Raw genomic sequence first — 19,882 nt, forward strand, 5'->3', positions numbered from 1 at the left:
ATGTACTGCTGTCTCTCCCCTCCCCTGTGCCAGGAAGCAGTGAGTAGAAGGGAAGGGAAGGACTTGCGTTATTGTTATTTCTCAATTCAGAAAACGTTCCTTCACTGTAGACCAGCAAGGAGACTGTGAAAACACCTCAGCACTGCTGTGTTCCCTTATCAATGTAGGTGACAAAGAAAAACCTCGTACTTTATTTCTGTATCACCAGCATATAGTCAGAAACTCTAGAATTTCTCATAGTTGTTTCATTTGTTGGCTTGTTTTTTCTTTTTAGCCCAGACTGACCTGGAATCCACACAGTCTTCCTGCCTCAACCTCCCAAGTGCTGGGATTACAGGTGTGCACCACCATGCATAGCCTGATAGGTTTTTTGTTGTCATTGTTTTGTTTTTCTTTAAGGCTCTTCACTTATTAGACTTAAAAATCTATGTCAGTGGGCTGGCTCAAGCCATAGAGCCCCTGCCTAGCAAGTGGAAAGCCCTGAGTTCAAACTCGAGTACCAGACCAAAAAAAATTATAGTAATAATCTGTGTCAATGAGCTGCCTCATCTTGGGTGTTTGAGCATGTCTGACTGGCACAGGTGGCGAGGGCTGCAGGCAAGGCTGAGCAGACTTTAGCACAGTGCCGTGTATTTGTTTTAGGTCCCTGTGGGCTTTAATTTCCTTTTCTCACCAAGTTGAGCATTTTCAGGTCCTGAATTGCCAGAGTCACCTTGATTTCAGGAAAGAATTTCTTATTTTGTTTTGTTTTGTTTTGCGATACTAGGGCTTGAACTCAGGGCCTACACTTTGATCCACTCCACCAGCCCTTTTTGTGAAGGGATTTTTTGAGATAGGGTCTTGCAAATTATTTACCCAGGCTGGCTTTGAACCTCAATCCTCCTGACCTCTGCCTCCTGAGTAGTTAGGAATACAGGCATGAGCCACCGGGGCCTGGCCCAGAAAAGAATTCCTAAGGCTTCCCTGGAGTTAATGTTGGCCGGAGTGACCCCAAACCTTTTTTTGTTGTTGTTGATTGTTTTGCCCTGCCTATTCTGCCTCCATGGTTGGCTACCTGAATCTTCCAGAAGAAAGGATGGAGGGGAAGCGGTTGCCATGACTACTGGGCTGGGAACATCACCGGCTTCTCCTTTCTGTTAGCTTGTGGTTTCCCTGATTCTTAGGTAGCAGCTGGTGCTCTGTTATTCTGCTGAGCCATACGGAACATGCCGGGTTGTTGCTGTTGTCTTTGTTGTGGGTGATGTTTGGTTTGATGTGTCTGGAGTGGGGTGTGTGTGTGTGTGTGTGTGTGTGTGTGTGTGTGTGTGTGTGTGTGTGTTGTGTAGAAGGTAAAGCTACTACAAAGGCTGAAAAACTTTAACTATTAAGAGGAGAGCTTAGGTAAATCAGATCTGCACATATATTTTCTGGACTGCAATTTTAAATTTTGATCTAGTACTTAAACTCAGTCCACCTTAGCCTAATTTTGGATTAATGGCTATGGTCAGGTGCCTTCTGTAGGGAAAAAAAATTTGTGAACTCTATTTCATGTGGCCTTAAAGCCCTAGGACTCAGCCCAGGACTCAGCCCAGGACCACCACAAGCTGGGCTGAGTCTGGACAGGACTCCAGTACTGGGTCCTCCATGAGGAAGGTGACGGAATCAGGACGAGGTGGCTTTATCCCAGCCTGCTCTGAAAATAGCCATACTTGGTGGTCTCCGCAGCCCCACCCATGTTTCTTTCCAAAGTTGGAAAGACAACACTTTGTGGACACCTGGTGTGCAGATGTGGGTGAAGTCTGCAGAGAGATCTGAGTGGCTTAGCCCAGCCCTGCTTCTGCCTTTCTCACTAGTCTTAACCTAGCAAGCACTGGGCACTGAGTTTAGACCCCCAGTACTGCCAAAAAAAAAAAAGAAAAAGAAAAGAAGCTGGTGGAGTGGCTCAAGTGGTAGAGCACCTGCCTAGCAAGTGGGAGGCTCTGAGTTCAAATCCCGTACCACCAAACAAATTTTTAAAAAAGCAAAACAAGCCAGGCGCCAGTAGCTCATACCTGTAATACCAGCTACTGGGCAACTGAGACAGGTAGGATCAAGGCTCGAGGCCAGCCTGGAAAAATAGTTCCCATCTTCAAAATAACCAGAGCAAAACAGACTGGAGGTGTTGCTCAAGTGGTAGAGCACCTGCCTTGAGCTTTGAAAGAGTGAAACCCTGAGTTCAAATCCCAGTCTCGCCAATAAATAGAAAAGGAAAGAACAAAGGGACACTGTTACTCAGCATTTCCCAATTTGCTTATGTAGGAAATGCTCGTGAGATTCAAGAAAGACACCAAGGCCATCCTCAGGCTGCCAGAGCTTGGGACTGTGTGTGTGTGTGTGTGTGTGTGTGTGTGTGTGTGTGTGTGTGTATACGGTTGGTGGTGACCCTGTGGACACACAGGGCCGGTCCACAGCAGGACATGTCTCTGCAGTGAGGTGGCCTCTGCTCCCCAGATCAAGATGAACGCCATGCTGGAGACCCCCGAGCTCCCGGCCGTGTTTGACGGGGTGAAGTTGGCTGCAGTGGCTGCCGTGCTATATGTCATCGTCCGCTGTTTGAACCTGAAGAGCCCCACGGCCCCACCTGACCTCTACTTCCAGGACTCAGGGCTCTCCCGCTTTCTGCTCAAGTCCTGTCCTCTTCTGACCAAAGAGTGAGTAGACCCCATGCCTCCATATGCCCACCTGCTGATGGACTGGGTTTTGCGTGATGGTCCAAGAAGAACCTTCTTGGGCTGAGGTAGAGCACTTGCCCAGCATGCACGAGGTCCTGGGATCTACCCCCAGCACTGCAAAAAACAATCAAATAGCAACATCAAAAACCGTTCTGTTATCGCTTCATTAAGGCATTGCTGGGAATGGCCTCCTTGGTGTTAAAATAGCCACAGTTGACACGGTCTGTTGTTTAAATCCTGAAGGCCGGGAGAAAGATCTTTGTTGCCTAGAAACACCCAGTCCTCCACAGCCTCGTGGTGACATCCATGACAAGGACTTTGCAGAAAATACTAGTCATTTTTAGGTAGTTTTAGGTAGGTGTGGAAAACTTGGAGAATATTCTAGCCCTTTAACAAACATGTTGCCAGTTCCAAGACAGAGAAACCATCCTTACCCCAAATGACAATTGAGCCAAAGGGCATACACCTATTAGTTGGGTCCTTCCCATCACCATGTTGGAAATTGTCCCCTGTCCTGAGCATTAGCTAGGAGAATGCCCTCAGAGCAAGAGGAAGAAAGAGAGAGAGTGCCCATTTGACCAGGGCCACTCTCCCCACAGAAGCCCACCTCTGTGTCTTGGAGGTGACCGGCTGATAGAGAAAGAAGGGGATCGTCATTCCGGGTCACACATCCACATTCCAAGCTGTGCAGTGTTAGCTTTCCCCCTAGTGATGTTCTGATCCACTGTGTCTTCCTGGGGATCAGCCAGGTCCTTCCTGCAGTGCTACTGCCCTGCTCGCCAGCCTGCTTTCTCTCCCCGTCTCCCATTGCTGCTTTGCCCTATGCCAGCCCCAGCTACTGCGCTCTGCCCACTGGGCCTCGGAGGCTGCAGCTGTGTCCCCTCGCCCATGGCTGACAGGTTCCAGTACTATACAGACCGTAGCAGGAACTTTTCCTTCCACTCTCTTTGGGGGATGGTGAGACACTGTCTTGTAAGAACAGGCAAATGGGTGACACACATGTCTGTGAGTTTGGCTTCTTGCTCATCCAGTATGGTTTTCTTATGGATCCCCACATGGTGTTGGCCAAGTGAAGTTTCCATATGGGCTTGGGGTGTTTGGGGTGGTCTCATGCAGCTTTCTCATAGTTGTGACAGTGATGCCAGGAACCCATATCCAGAAAGATGTTGCTAGGTCCTGTCCAGTGCTGTGCGCAATGTCATGTCGCCATATTGCGTTTGGAGCTACGCCTGCATGGGGACGTTCCAGGGCCATAGGCTCCACAGCCAGGCATCAGACTAAGTCAGACTAAGGACTGAGATCCTGGATGTCATTTCTGGGGACCTAAACACCAAAGGATGTGTGTGGTAACTGTTTTTTTTTAATTATCTAGTATTTTTCATACTTGCATATATATAGTTATGTATATATAAAACACATATATACATATATATATATATATATATATATATTTTTTTTTTTTTTTTTTGGCAGCACTTGGGTTTGAACTCAGGGCCTCACGCTTGCTAGGTGGGCACTCTACCACTTGAGCCACTCTGCCAGACCTCATACTTGCACTTTGAATATTTCTTAAGTACTTGATTGGACTGGCTGGTGACATTTGAACTCATTTCCAGATTAGGTTAGGACCACTAGATTCAATTCGTTGGTCTTCTCATTTTTGGAGAATTTCGGAAAACCAAGATATTTAAAACCTTGTGAGTTTATATGCAGATAAATGCAAATTTGCACCCGGCGTTGGTTCCTGAGGACAGCAGAGTAAGGAGAGAGTAAGAGACAGAGTAAGGACAGCACAGGGAGGAACATGGCACGAGGTTTGGTTCTGTACCTGCTGTCCACAGTGTACTGTGTCATCAGGTCCGTGGCATCTCCTCCTCTACTTTCTTTTTAAAAGCAACCCAGAAGCTGGGCGCCGGTGGTTCATGCCTGTAATCCTAGCTATTCAGGAAGCAGAGATCAGGAGAAATGTGGTTCAAAGCTAGCCTGGGGAAATAGTTCATGAGACCCTATCTCAAAAAACAACCCATCACAAAAAAAAGGGCTGGTGGAGTGACTCAAGGTGGGGCCCCAAGTTCAAACCCAAGTACTGAAAAAAAAGTAACCCAGAGACAGGAAGCTCCACAGCCTCCCCTTCCCTTTTCCCCTCCCTGGCACACGTTCTCGTTCTCTGTAAGCCTGAGGTGCTGACCTGGTGCCATGTAACTTCTGCTTGAGATGGCCCTACCCACCTCCTGGTCCCTTGTCCTTGGAGCTCAGGGCTGAGTGTAGATGTGTACATTAACCTGGGCCCAGTGGCATCAGCACAGAGCCCCTGGTCCTTGGCCAGTTGCCAGGTGCTCTCCTGGTAAAGTCAGGATCAGGAGGGAGGAGGTGGCCTAGAGAAAAGGCAGGGCCCATGTCTGTGTAGAAGTTAGCCACAGTTTGAAGGCGCCTGGGAAAAGACAAGGCAACTTCTAAGATCTGTCACTTTGATTATAGGACCAGCCCTGTCCCAGCACGTCGGAACAGCTAAATTCCAAACACTGCAGCCCTCCAACTTGAACATGACCCGTGATGAGAGGGCCAAAGGATCCCCTAACCACCCTCTTATTTCTGAAATAGATTCTGATCTGAGGAGTAGCTCTGTCCTGCGTTCACGTAGCACATCAGAAAACTTTCCGGGTTCCTCTTTTTACCCATGTGACTGCATTCAACACTTGTTGAGTCTTTTTAGACATTCTGCCACACAGGCCTCTCATGGCTTGCAGGCTGGATCACTTTTCCTGTCATTTTAAGGACGAGGAGACTGAGCCCAAATTGGAGTGTGACTTCAGAGCTGGGTCTCTTCTTAGCCCTGGGCCGTGCACAGGAAGTTTTGAGAGCACAGAGGCCCAGAGCAGGAAAAGGCCAGCCCTCAGGAATGGTCATTAGCTGGCCTGGACTCCAGGTGCCTTTGATGAGACATGACCTCTTTCTATTTCCATCACTGTGGCGGAAGCCACTGTCATCTGATGTTCTTTGTCTGGGTCACATTTCCTTAATGGCCTCTCGTGTATCTGAAGCTGAGGGCAGGAAGCGTCTGTTGCCAGTAAAAGCGTTTCTCCTGGGACTTTGGGGACTTTGTCCTTGGAGGAGGCTGGTCTGCAGCCCACGAGCCCTGGCCTCTCTGGAGAGCTCATCTGGCTGACGTCCAGCTAGCTGATGGCAGTTCTCAGTAGCCTGATGCCAGCAGGCCGTTGTTAGGACTGTTGCAGATCAGAGCATGTCCTCTTGCTGTTCCAGGCAGGAAGCAGGGGTGTGGAAGGGGGACATCAAAGCAGGCTGTGAGGTGGGGACTTCCCCTCTCTGCATCAAAGTCAGTGGTGATCACAAAATGGGTCCCGTGCTGTCTGGAGAAAAGTTCGCTTCGGTGGGTGGCAGCCTCTTGCTCACGTAGCAATAGGGGAATGCTGACCTGGTGATTCAGTTTTTGTCCTTAAGAAGTGTTTGCTTTCAGGGACTCGGCAGGCCAAAGCTCAGTTATGAACCATTAGAAAAGTCTACGTGGTGATTAAAACAAAAATCACCATTTTTTCTCAGAATAAAATTTTTAATGCATATTCATTTTTAAAAAAATAGAAGATGAAGCACACAAAACCCATCTGTTAATTCTGCTAAACAGAAGTGACATACCATTGCTGTGGTGTCACGTCCTTTTCTTTCCTTTTTTTCTTTTTTTCCTTTTGGGCAGTTACTGGAGTTGCAACTTAGGGCCTCACACACTCAACCATTTGAGCCACACCCCCAGCCCTTTTTGCTTTAGTTATTTTTCAGGTAGGGTCTAATGTTTTTGCCTAGGACTGACCTTGGACTGAGCTCCTCCTACCTATGCCTCCAACATAGCTGGAACTACAGTAAGCACCACCACACCTGGCTTGTTTGTTGAGATAGGATCTCAGTAACTTTTTGCCTGGACTGACTAACCACTATCCTCTCAATCCTCATCTCCTGAGAAGCTGGAATTATAGCCGTGAGCTACCATGCCCGGCCCTCAGCCCTTGGTTTTTTAAGACAGGATCTTGCTTTGTAGCTCAGGCCAGCCTCTAGCTCTTCTTCCTCCTGCCTCAGCTCCCTGGGTCCTAGAATTAAAGCCATGTACCACCAAGCCTGGCTTCTAACATTTGATTGTTAGCAACTTCAAAATTCTTCCATTCATTCACATTTCCTGGTGAATATTGGCAGCAGTGGTAGAGAGAAATGTGCACAGGTCACAACCTAGGCTGTCCACCTCCAGCCCAGTGGGAGTGCCTGGGCAAAGCTCCATAGTGGTCCTCAGTTTCCCTCTGCACAGTGAGTCAGGCACTTCAGTGCTGACATCTTGTGGTTCTGAAGTCCCACTTAGGAGAGGGGCTGGAAAGCAGCCAAAGGGAAGGGTTTTCCTGTCTGTCTGTCCTTCCTTACTATTCCCCCACCCCCACAACCTGGCATTGTCTCCCCAGGGCATCTTTTGAAGCACTTTTGTAAGCTATTATTTACATCTGGCAAATCGCACAGATCTTAAGTACACAGCTCAGGACCTCTTGCCTGCACATTCAGCTGTGGAACCACCACTCCCTTGGGCTTTTACAGGAGTGTCCCAAGTCCTCTCTGCCTCTGAGCCACCCTGCTGTCCTAACACCACTTGAGTTGGCCTCCTCACGCACCCAAGGCGTGCTGCAGCCTGGTCCAAACCACCTGTCCTACCTGGCCAGGTAGGCCCTGCCCCCTGAGCTGTCTCCAGCTACTTTAACTCCTCCCTCCTCTCTACAAAAGTAACTCTTATCCTGTAAGAGAAACTGAAACAGCTTCCACTCAGAGAAGCCTTCCCTGACTTGCCCCTCCCTCCTGCTAGGGTGACCCTCTCTTCCATCTCCCAGCACATATGTCCCCAGTGCATAACTTCTGCGGTTATTCGGCTTGTTTCATCTGGGTTGGTGAGACTTTGTCTCTTTTCCCCATCATGGGAGTACACATACCCCGGATCAAGAGCCACACACTTGGCAAGACAGAATAGGATCCCTGACGACTTCAAATCTGAAGTACAATGTCATTCTGCCACTTGTTTTCCATCCCCAGGTGTGGGTGAGAGATATTCAACTCCAGTTTTGGCAAAAGGCATGCACACTGGGCAGGAGAGCTGTGTCACCTCTGTCTCGCCTTGGGAGTCAGGTGCGCCCTTAGCTCTGACAGAGCAGCCTTCTGGGAAGGCTCCATCCTGTCTTGGAAGAAAATGGGTTTTTATTTCATTGTTTTTCTACCTTTAATTACTTTACATAATGGTGGTCTGCAGCCACCACCCTTCCCTCGGACCTGGTTGAAGTTAGTGTCACAGGTCTAGGATGCTTTCTGCCTGTGTGTTCCCCTGTGGGAAGCCAGACTGCTGCTTTTTGGCTCATTAGCTAGCTTGTCATTGTGGCTGTGGTGTAGCTAAAGAGGAAGGCATCTTGGAGAAGTGTGGTGGAGTGCAGAATTAACATTCAAGCCTAAAACAGAGAGCCAAGGTGTCTTCCTGGGGTGCAGAGGATAATCAGGAACCCCTGTAAGGTCCAGCAAGAGGAGACAGTTTGGGCAACCCCTCAGCCATATTTGTGGGTCCCTTCTTCCCTTCCCCAGAGAGTCAAACATAATAGCTGTCCTCTGTGACCAGCGGCCACCAGTGTTGTCAGAACTGGACTGCTGGTCTCTGTAGGTTTGAGACACGTGAAACTTGACCATGAGGACTACACCCACTCCAACACCAAGCCAAAATGACAGTTGGCTCTCCTAACTATGGTGGCCTTGGAATGCTTCTTTTTGGAACCTGCTGCTCAGGGACCCAAGAGGCCAGCAGGAGCTGGGCCCTTCTATAGATGGGATGGAGTCTTCCATGGTTCTCCCTGGCTGTTCTCTGTCCTCACTCGCCAGGGAATCCCACTGGTGTCGCTTGCATCCTACTTAGTCCGTGTTTTTAGTGTTTTTGCTGAAGTCGTCCGGTTATCTTGGCTCATGAACGTTTGAGGATCTACTTCCCTGAGACTCAGTTGTTGGCAAAGATTTTTAAAAGATCATTTAAAAAAAAAAAAACAATTTCACTGTGTGCATCTCTTTATTACTATAAGGCAGAACAAATCTACTTTCAATTTTGCTCTCCAACAATCCCAACCCTCTCTCTGTCACTGTCACACGTCCTCACTTTACTTTTATTTGTCACAAATAAAAGCCTGGTTCTATGTATATACATCAAGTATTCATCATAGATGTGCAAGATAAGCTATTTTGGGGCTAGTGTAGAAGGCAGTATTCAATAATTAGAAGAACCCTATAAAAAACATTGATTTGGATCTATCTGACAGTAGGATGCGTGGAGTTTTTTTCCAGCTCTGAAGAGCGTAGGACTGCATATGTCACCTCCTGCTCGCCCGCAGTTTCCCTCCCTGCCTCCTTTTCATAAGAGGCCAGAGTGAGGCCTTTGGTGGGGATAGTTGATATTTCTCAGTCTTGAACGCATTTGGCCACTACAGCTTCGTACCCTACCTTCTAGTCAACCTGTCCCCAGAGGTAAAAATTCAGGAGTTTTCACAGCTAATTTGTAGTGAGTTGAAGCTGAAAAGAATTTCATTAACTTGGGCTTAAATTTCACTTAGTTCCCTCTTGTTCATTCACATTCCAGATCGGATTTAGATCCTTCTCTCCTTGGCCAAACAATGAAGCTTTGTCCTTTTCGAGGGATGAACTCCTAATTGCTGAGTCTTAATTCCATTGACCTGCTTTTATCCATTTTAATAGCTGTACAAATATTTTCTTTGATGCTATGGACAATTGGTACGGGGACCGCAGTGTTCCCTTGGACTCATTATGTAGGCCTCAGACCTCCAGAGCACACCTACCTGGAAACTTACATTATGAAAGAGTTCTTCAAAGGTGAGAGACCCCAAGTCATCTCTCTTGGGACTGAATATTGCTGGAGAGCCTCCATGGAGGTCAGATTTTCGGGTGACTTCATCTTTAAATTGCTTATACAGTTTCAAGCAATTGTAATTATAGTGTCAAGGCAAAAAACCTTAATGTAATCCTCTGTTGCTAGGCAGGCCGGATGTGCCACTTTGCCCAGGACTGACAAGTTTCTGGGACACAGGACTTTCTATGCAAACACTGAGCAAATCCCAGACAAACTGGGTGACTGATCACACCATTACTCACCGTCTCTGCCATCATATGGTGAGATTTTTGATGAAAGGATGCACATTTGGAAGTGATGTTTACTTTAGCAGTGATGAGGTTTAATGTAACTCTTGGATGCTGATCTACCTGTACTGTCTTTGCCCTAGCAGTCACTTGTCCAAGAGCTAGCCACAACAGGAAGTGCCGCCATTTGGAGGAATTTGGTCTGAATCAAGATAACCAACTTGTGTCTGACACAAAATTCGTCTACCCTCTCTAACTTAGATCCAGATGGTAGCTTCTTGCTGGAGACTTTGTGTCTTCTTTCAGCACACAGTCTGAAATATCTAAAAAGGTTCAGAATCCAAAAGATTCAAGAGTCCCTCAATTTATCTAGATAGAAGGCTCACCTCTCATATGTCGTGCTGTCTAAAGCAATCAATTTTAGCTTCCTAACATCTGTGCCCTTTATTATGCCTGGTCTGTTTGTCTTGCCTGAGTTTGTTCTTCAGGGCATTACAAGGTGTTCACACAGTGTCACACCCAGTAGATGTGGATGGACACAGGGGTCCCGTCTCTGAGTTACCCCTCTGTTCCAGCCTTTCCCCATCCAGGAGCAAGGGTCCATTTTGGCCCACCAATCATCTTTAACTTTTAACTCTACTTAAACTGTGTTCCTTAAACCTCATTTACTTTGCAGGTCTTGCCTACTAGCTCATGACTTTCACAGTGCTTTTTTTTTTTCCTGAAAATTGCTCCAGTAGCCAGGAGCAGGAAACAGACCTTTCTAGAAAGTCTGCAATCTGTAATAGAGTCAGCTCTTATCAGATTCTCATGTTTTATTGATCCTTTGAATTCAGTGGTTACCAATTGTGAGCTCAAGCCATTCTCTCTGCTGCCTCTGAGCATGTCTCCCCTACTATGACAGTAACACTTTATATTACAAAATAGTGTATACTTTATTGGTAATGTATAATTTAGACAATAAATGTGGTACAATTAAGGCAATAGCTGACTTTGGAAATACATTCTAGAGGGCGCAGGAGTATGGTTTCTCAACTCTCGGGGCCGATGTTGTCACCTGTGGTGTGGAGATAAGAGTTCTCTGCAGTTTAAACTTGGTCTTCATCTCACATAACAATGAGTGAAGTGACTGGCATTGGAACCTGGCTGTCTTAGCAGCATCAAGAACACCTTACCTGCACTGGAGTCTACTGTGGGACTGACCTTGGGATCAGAGTCCATTAGCACTAGAGTAGTTACTCAAGGTCTGTAAGGAATTCTATCCCCCTATGAAGCTGTCATTCACACAGAAAACCCTAATCCTTATTTATTCATGACTGGGTGAGGTGTCACCCCAGTGACTCTCACCAAACTGAGAAATGCCCTCTGACAAGGAAGCACCTTCCACCACGCCTATGTGCTCCTCAGAGCTCCTCCCCATGCCACAGTGAGCCATGGAAATGAGTCAGCCATGTGACAGCTTGTGTGCCACCCTAAGTCCCCACCCAGTGTCATTTTCTAATCATAGAGTGAGGGTCCTGGGCTAGTGTGGGCACATGACATCAAGCCAGGCTGCTTAACTTCTAAAGTAGCCATTAAAAAAGTGTGTCACCTGAAACATTTGGGAAACCTCCAAAGTAGAAGTCAGTGACTGATCCAGAACATTCTGTGGCCTCCCAGCTGGGAGAGCTTCATGAGAAGCAGCAGGTTTTGTCTTTTTCCCTCTTTCCACTGGGTACTCAGGCCATTGCCACAAGCAGCCTGACACAGGAACCTGTGTCGTCTTTCTTTCTTTCTTTTTTTTAGTGAAAATGAGAGCAAAGTTTATTAGAAAAGGAATACACTTTCAATAGACTGAAAGTGTGTTGTCTGTAGAATAAACCCTGCTCCCCAACTGTCTTCTGAGAGGCTGGACAACAAAGACTGTCGTAAAATTCTGTGTTCCCCATGACTGCTCCTTTGCATGGAATCAGGGCACACTGATTTGTAGATCATTTTGGTATGAACATGTGATTAAATGTCAGAATAAGTAATTCCAACAAGAGACAAAGGAATTTAGAGAAATTGAGAGATAGTATGATGGCACCTTGGATCAAGGCTTGTATGATCCTGAAAGATCAGTTGGCTGTGGACAGGTGAGACAGTGTGAAAGCAGGCATCCAGGTCGATGAGGCCATGAGCCAGTAAAGTGATTCAAGCAACACTCTAAGAAAAAAATAACTGGCTTTGCCTTCCAGACAATGCTTTTCCCCCATCCACGCGTGCCCCATTGTCCCATGGGCTACCAGAGAAAGAAGGTGACTGCTTTGCTTTGTCCCCACATGCTCCTTCTCCCAACTCCCTTCCATGGATCTTCATTGGCTCAGCTTTGACCCTGTCTTATCATTCCCACAGATGAACTTGGTGATGTTCATGTGGCGTTTGGACCTGCCACCCAATCTGCCCTTTGTTCATTGTCCCCTTTGATTTTGTTTGCAAATGAGCATCTGGCCCCACTGGTCTAGTCTCCACAGTTGCTTCTGGGCCATGATCTGATAACAAGAGCTGTCTGGTTATACCCAAATCCCGGGTCTGTAGGGGAAGAAAGGAGGTCAGATCACATGGACCCTCAAATTCCCAGAAAGGAGTCTGGATTTGGTCCTCATGATGGAGGGAAAGGGAAGGATGGGACAGACTCTGGAGGCCTCTGGGTGGAACCAGTGGTGTTGGTGGATGGACTGGCCTTGGGCACTGTAGGACAGGGCTGAATCACAGCAATGCCAAGGCTCTAGGGCAGTTGAGAAAGAATGGAGTCATTCTGAAATGGGAAGTCATCAGGAAGCTGCTTTCTCGGGGAAAGCTGTTTAGTTTGGGGCTTATCTGGGAATTACACAGCGGGTACACGGGTGGCAAGAGAACGCTGGTGTGAGCTCAAGGCCAGACATGAGAATTCCAGGTCAGCAGTGGGTAGGGAAGTTTGGAAGGGAGGGAGGGGCCAAGAGAGACACTGAGGACTGATAGCTGAGGCAGGCCATGATCAGGGTGGGAGGAAAACCCAGAGATTGAGCCGCAGACAGGCAAAGAAAGGTGAGAGGAGAACCAAGAACCTTGAGTGTCATGGAAGCCAAAGAAGGAAAGCTGTGAAGAAGAAGGTTCCAGAAACCACAGACAGTCAGTATGGGATGTGTGACGGTGTTTTCAGTACTAATGTGAGAAAAGAAACGGAAGAATCCAGTGAGGACAAAGAGCTGGGAAGAGAAGGAAGAAAAATTAGAAACTGGATGAGAAAGCCAGAATGAATGAGGGTCTTCACCCCAAAATAGAGACAAGTGCAGAAGTGCCCATGGAGAAGAAGTTAGCACAGGGAGACATTAAGGAGCTGTGCAAATGGGGCTCTGCTATGAAGCCCACCTGGGTTCCATATCCCCCCCACACCAGATGACTTCACCTTGTGGAGTCTCTATTTGCTCATTTGTGACTCAGTGATTGTATTATTTCATGGACTTAGCATGAGGAGAAAAAGCATGTCAAGTGATTTATGGGGTGCTGGCACATATAAGAGTTTAGTAAACATAACTGCTATTGTTATAGCTATTTTTATATTAATATTAACTAGATTAGTTGTGCAAACAACAAAGGACATAATGTACTCTAAGTTCATACAAGCATATCTGAGCATCAGTAAGACCTCTGTGGCTAAGCGGTAAAGGCTATGTGTAGGTAATTCCCACAAGAGGAAATACAAGTAATAAATACCAAATAACATTTAGTCTTGGTAATAATGCAACTTTAGAAAAATGCAGTATTTTCCTCTTGGAGAAAAATCTAGAAGTATTACCAGCAGGATATTAAATTAGACACTGCATCCATCAAGATGGACTAGTTTCCACTGTGGTAGCAAATTACCCCTGAGTCTGGAGCCTAAACCACAAACATTGGCTTCTCACTGTGCAACATGTTTACTTCAGTGGGCAGGAAGGCCCTGCTGGCTGTGGTCCCCTCAGGCCCCAGCTGACGGAGGTGTCATCCCAACACCTGCCTCCATGTTAACACAAGACATGAAAAGGTATGTGGCACCCTACACACTGCTACTCCCTGGAAGTGGCACTTGGTCATTTCCCTTCCCTTTTCATTGGCTAAAGAAAGGCTCTTGGCCATGTCTACCTTCAGAAGGAGAACAGGAAAAAAATGGCAGCCAGATTCAAGCTTCAGTCTGTTCTCATCAGTCCATTGCCACTGCCTTGGGGCAGGGCAACCTCAGCTTTCCCCTGGAGTGACACAGTAGCCTCAGCTCCATTTTCTACCAAAATTCAAATCCACCATGTCACAGGCTGGCTTTAGACCACAGTAGCTCCTCACTGTCTGTAGGTAAGGTCCAGCTCCCCCTGGCTCCTGCCCCATACACCTGTGCTCTTGATGACATATCAGATGTCCCCACATTTCCTGACACAAGTGTTCTCTCCTGCCTGTGTCTTACCCTTGCCTCCCTCTGACCTTTGCACAGCCTCCTTACCAAGAGAACACAGTCCCTGAATGGTGTTCTCATCTCGCCTCTATCCTCCAATGTTTAACAAATGTGCAAACCCAAGTCAACAGGTGAAGTATCCTGGTCACAGAACCATTGACCTGAGATTCGACCCTGGGCTCTGTGACCCTAGTCCTTGTTCCCCTCCCCTTTGAGGAAGCCTTCTCTGCATCATCAGAGTGGGTGGCCCTCTTCTTTGTCTTACAGTGCTTTCATTATAGAATTTACATTCCTGTGTATTAAAACTATTAATGTGTACCCTGTGCAATAACGTACTCTAACAATGACAAAAATAAATGTATTCATTTGGTGGGTGTGTACTACCCATGGGCTACTGAATTCAATGATTCTGTATATGTTCTTTCATCTTCAGAACAGCTGTTGTTATTCCTTGCCCCGCCTCTGTCCTCCAGGGCTTATCTGAAGAGTAACGGCAGCTCAACCAGGTGAATTATCCAGAGTCACAGAACTATCAGAACTGAGATGTGACCTTGGACTCTAACCCCATAGTCCTTGTCCCCTTAAACCATGAAGCCTCACTACCCAGAATAGTGTCCTGCACTATTGGGCGTCCTAGGTGCCCAATGTTCATTGAGTGGATGTGTAGAGTAAATAAAGCTATAAAAATGTTAATTGTACTCCCACAAATTTAGATCAAAGAAATAATTTCAACCAAAGTAAAAGTTTAAAGACTTGATAAAAAACTGCAGATTGAACAGGTTTATCTTTGCTCCTACCTCAGTCCCCCACTAAAGTGACAATAAAAGCTAAAAAAGGACAAATTCTTAATAACAAAATCAGGGGGGATGGGCGCAGATGAACGGAAAGCAAATAGTCAAGTAGAAACAGAGAAAGCTGAAAGCCAAGATGTCACCAGAGGGGGCCCTACAGGAGCCAGGCTGATCAGGAGGCGTCAGGTACCTTTGAGCATGGTGTGAATGTGCCTGAAAGCATGAGGGTTGGTAGAAAGTTCTCCAAGCTTCTCTTCTCTTACAACCTGATGACTTCCCTGCTCTGCACCTGAAAGTGAGGTGAGGCACCAGGGCTGGAATCACAGTTAAAAGGTCCCAGCCACAACCAGGTTCCAGGGGGTGGGAGGATACCCCTCTGGGGAAACTGATCACCCCAGGAGAAAATTCCCAGAGACACTGATATTTGGGGATCTTTTGATAAAGTAGCTGGAACCCCCAGGTAAGAGGCACTGTGTTGGCTTTTTAGCATAAGTGCAGATGGACACAGGAGGAAAGCCTTTACCATGGAAGATAATAGCAAGCAGAAGAGAGGAAATGGAGGAGCTGAAGTAAACTTAGGTAAGAGACCTGCAGAGCATACACGCAGGTAAGAGAAGGCATGGGTGCTTGTGCAAGAAGAGGCCCTTAAATTGGAACAGTCAGAGAACAGGAAAGAGCTTTTGCAGCAGAAAGAAAGATTATCAGAGGAATTGGAAGGTAACATGGAGGATCTCTTCCAGAAAAAATAGAAAGACAAGACAGAAAGTGGAAAATGGAAGAGAAAATCAAAAGATCAGTCCAGGAAATCCAGCGTTCAAATATTGCCAGTTCCAGAGAAGGCAGAGTAAACAGAGGTGTAGGGGGCAGGGGACTATGGAAGCAGTGACCCATGGCTTCCCCTAGCTCTAGGACTCAACACTCAGATTAAGTAGGAGTGGCAACACCAGCCACTGACTTTTGTGAAGAGAGGTGGGCTTTGCTTTAGCAGAGCTTTCTAGAACACATTTATCTGTGAGGTTTTGTGGCGCTTTCTCCGTGTGGAAGATCTGGAGCGCAGGTGCTCACAAGGGTAGAGTTCACAACTTCTCACAAGGATAGAGTTGTCAGCCATTTGAGGAAGTGCTTTTCTGTGTTCACATCTTGGAGAGGAAAGGGCTGCTCTTTCAACAGGGCCACCCAGTCATCAACAGTGGCTTCTTTCAGCCTTTGGGAACTGTGGTCCCCTTGTTGACAGCTCAGAGGCAGCTGCCTCATTTCCTTCCTTCTGCATTTCTGCTCAAGGCGTAGCCTGATGGAGATGCCTTACTGTGTCTCTCAGTTTTCCCACCAACAGTGGGCTTGATGACCTTGAATGTTCCTTCAGTTTTGCCCTTCCTGTCAATAGGCAAGGGCTCTGCTTTCATCTTTCTTCACGTGACATCACTTAGATTCTTCCAAATGAGTTTGGGGGCAGAACGTGATTTCCTCCATTCGTGTCTTGGCTTAACCAGGTTTCCTTTATTTGTAAACTTGGGCTTTCACAAAGCTGCCAGGAATCATTTTGTGATTACATAGTGACGCACCCGTGTCAGCATGAGGTAAACAGAAATGCAATTGCTGGGTCAGCGGGGAGGTGAAGGGAAAATGTGGCTGACCACTGACCTCACACCTGTCCCAGCAGCACTGCATGAGGGCCTGTGTTCCCCAAGCCCCCTGCCACCAGGGCCTCTCCTACTTGTTGAGATTTGCCAAGCTGGTGGGTGAAAAATATTTCTTGACTGTGGTTTTAATTTGTATTTCTTTGATTAGAGAGGCTGAGCATGTTTAAATACATTTGAGAGCTATTTTCATTTATTTTTTATGAGCTGCCCATGGGTAGCCTCTAGCCATTCTCATGGTCATTGCCCTTTCTCCTGGTCATTTGAGAGAGGAAAATTAGCCCTTTGTGATATGAATTGCAAATATTTGTTCCTGATTTGTCATTTGCCTTTCGACTTTGCCCAGGGTACCATTTGCCATGCAAAGCTTTCTGTTTATTTTCTTTTTGCAATGTGTGCATAGTCAAATTATTCAGTTGATCCTCTTGTGGCCTCCAGGTTTTCTGTTTTCCTGAGAAAGGTCTTTACCACAGAAGTATTTTAAAAATTCTGAAATTTCTTCTAGCATTGCATGATTTCATTTTATTTTGAAGTATTCCATCCTTCTGGAACTTTCTTGGTATGAGGTGCAGCTCCAACTTGATTTTTTTTCTGGATGGCTATCTTTACCCAACACCATTTACTGAACAATCTGGGCTGAGGACGAGGCTCAAGTGGTAGAATGCCTGCCTAGCAAGTGCAAGGTCCTGAGTTCAAACTCTACAAAAAAGTTAAAATTGAAGTCCAGGCTCCATGGCTCAAGCCTATGGTCCCATCTACTCTGGGAATAGAGATCAGGAGGGTCAGGGTTCAAGGCCAAAGTTAGGGAGACCCCCATTTCAATCAGTAAAGTGGACATGATGGCCCACGTGTATTATCCCAGCTGTGCGGGAGGCAGAGGTAGGAGGATCACAGTTCGAGGCCAGGCCCATGGCAAAAACACCAGACCCTATCTGAAAAATAACCAGAGCAAAAAAGGGCCGAGGGCATGACTCAAGTGGAAGAGTGCCTGCCTAGCAACTGGGAGGCCCTGAGTTCAAACCCCAGTAACGAAAAAAAAAGAATTTAAATTGAACAATCCATCCTTACTCTGGTTTACTCAAATGCCATCTTTTTCTCTGACTACATTTCTTGGGTGTGTTTTGGCATATTTCCAGCCTTTTATGTTGCTGATCCCAAACATATGTCACTAGCAGATTGTAGTTTTATGGCATGTTTTCCTGTGGGCAGCTCCCCGTGCAGGGACCCCTCATTACTCTGCGTTTTCATAATTTTCTTGACTACTGTGGCTCGTTCATTTTTCAATATGAACGTTAGAGTGCTTGTTTAAGTCCAGATATAAAAATCCTGTTGTTTTTATTGTGAATCTGTTAGGCTTATGGGTAACATTTGTGACAGTGAGTTTTCCAGGACAAGTTCATTTGTCCAAGTTCCTTGAGCCCGAAAAAGAATTATCAAGTTTCCTTCTTAATCCCCGTCTCATGATGGAAGCTCCCTTGGGAACAAGAATAGAATCAGGTTTTGTGTGTGGCATTAATAATTATCTATATAAGTATTGATAAAAGCATCATTTTTATTAAATATTTTAAGAACACAGTTTTGTTTTGTTTTTTTAAATAGCATTGCTTGTCATTTTGTAAGGTATTTTCTGCATATCAGTGGAAGGCAAGATGCAGAAGCGAGTCCCAATGTTGAATGTCAGCATTTCATTCTTACAGTCATCTTTTAATTCAGGTGGCACTGGAGTTTGCACTCAGGGCTTTGTGCTTGCAAAGCAGGCACTCTACCATTTGAGCCACACCTCTGGTTCATTCCACTCTGGTTATTTTGGAGATGGGGTATCCAGAACTATTTGCCCAGGCTGGCCTCAAACTATGATCCTCTCAGTCTCAGCCTCCCAAGTAGCAGGATTAGAGGTGTGACCCAGAAATGCCTGGCTTTAATTCAAGTGCTCTTAAAAGAGCTTTTCACAGAGCTAATATGGGAGCTTTAAGCAGAGATTGTCCAATTTTCCCCAGTAGGAGTAGAGACCTGTATGATGGTATTTTCATTTAGTCCTTATCTTTCCTCCCTCTCATGCCTGGCACAGACTGTGAGGTGGCCTTAGGTCTGGAAGTTGCCAAAACCAGTACTGGGTTGGACAAAGAACAGCCCATTGGCGCCCAAGTGTGCTTCCTCCAGACAGGAGAGGTCACTGGGTGAAACAGGGATAAAACAAAGGTGTTCTGTGTGCTATGGGTCAACACGTGCCCTGTTTGGTCAGCTCAGGAGTTCTTTTACATGCATAATTTTGTAATCAAAAAGGTGAGGCAGAGGAGTAATGTCTCCATGTGAAGTCTGTGCAAGCAGTGGGTCTGGGAACTTTGTGCTGGGCGCTTTGGCGGCCTGGTTCCAGGAGCCATAGCGCATCCTCCTATGATTAGGTAATTAGTCCTGACTAGCAGTTTGCAGTACTAGTTCTCCAGTGGATGGCATTTGTGGTAAGCTGCAACCCCACTCACAGCACGGTGTCAGTGCGTGGTGGAGATATACACCAAGACAGGCGACTGTGGGGAGCGGTGTGGCTGTTCCTAAATGCTGTCTGTGGATCTGGAAATATATCTCATGCCATCAGATCCATTTAAGATGTGAATATAATCCCAAGGGTTTTTAACTGGTTTTCTTTGAACTTTAAAGATTTGGGTTTATTTTTCCTTAGAGCAAAAACATGGGTGTTTTTTTTTCCAGTGGTTTTATTGTACCCCTTTAACATCCATCTGTGACAGATCGTAGACATGTAGCCTCAGCCCAGCAGCCTCTCCATCCTGCACTTAGAAACCAGTTGCAGGAATACATGATAATTTCTCTTGTTTCCTTAGGCCACTCTTGGCCATTTCAGGCAGGAGCAGAATGGTCTATGTTGAAATTCTCCTGTGCAGTATCCGTAAATCAAGACTAGGACATTTAGCAGTAGCAGTGAAAATGTAGCATGTGTCAGCTGTGAAGAAGCACCTGCCTTCAGGCTGGGAAATGCTGTGGTGAAAACTGCTTCTGATGTGCTCACTAATGGCTGTTAGGAGGCTGCCCAGGAGAGGAAGGCCCAGCAGGTTTGTTCCTGAAGCTCACGATGAAGTCCTTCCCCTGCCTCCCAGCAGGGCTGGCAAGGTGTGCACACCGGGGCTGCGCCACCATGGCCTCCTGAAGAGAAGACACCACAGGGCT

At 46.5% G+C, this 19,882-nt stretch overlaps 1 protein-coding gene across 6 annotated transcripts in view; it reads left to right on the plus strand.

The window, feature by feature from the left end:
- Abhd2 (abhydrolase domain containing 2, acylglycerol lipase) overlaps positions 1-19,882 on the plus strand; it is a 91,405-nt gene that overhangs the window by 21,281 nt on the left and 50,242 nt on the right. For 2 of the 6 annotated variants that reach the window (XM_020165475.2, XM_074061681.1), the window contains exon 3: positions 2,470-2,669. The exons of 1 other annotated variant lie outside the window; for it this stretch is intronic. In XM_020165475.2, coding sequence (XP_020021064.1) covers positions 2,476-2,669 — 194 coding nt within the window. In that variant the 5' untranslated portion in view covers positions 2,470-2,475. Of the gene's footprint in view, positions 1-110; positions 164-274; positions 338-2,447; positions 2,670-19,882 lie in introns of all 6 variants that reach the window. 3 more of the 6 variants (XM_074061680.1, XM_020165479.2, XM_020165477.2) reach the window with 3 other exon arrangements.

The sequence above is a fragment of the Castor canadensis genome, chromosome 19 (assembly GCF_047511655.1).
Source record: "Castor canadensis chromosome 19, mCasCan1.hap1v2, whole genome shotgun sequence".
In the NCBI taxonomy this organism is placed as follows: Eukaryota; Metazoa; Chordata; class Mammalia; order Rodentia; family Castoridae; genus Castor; species Castor canadensis.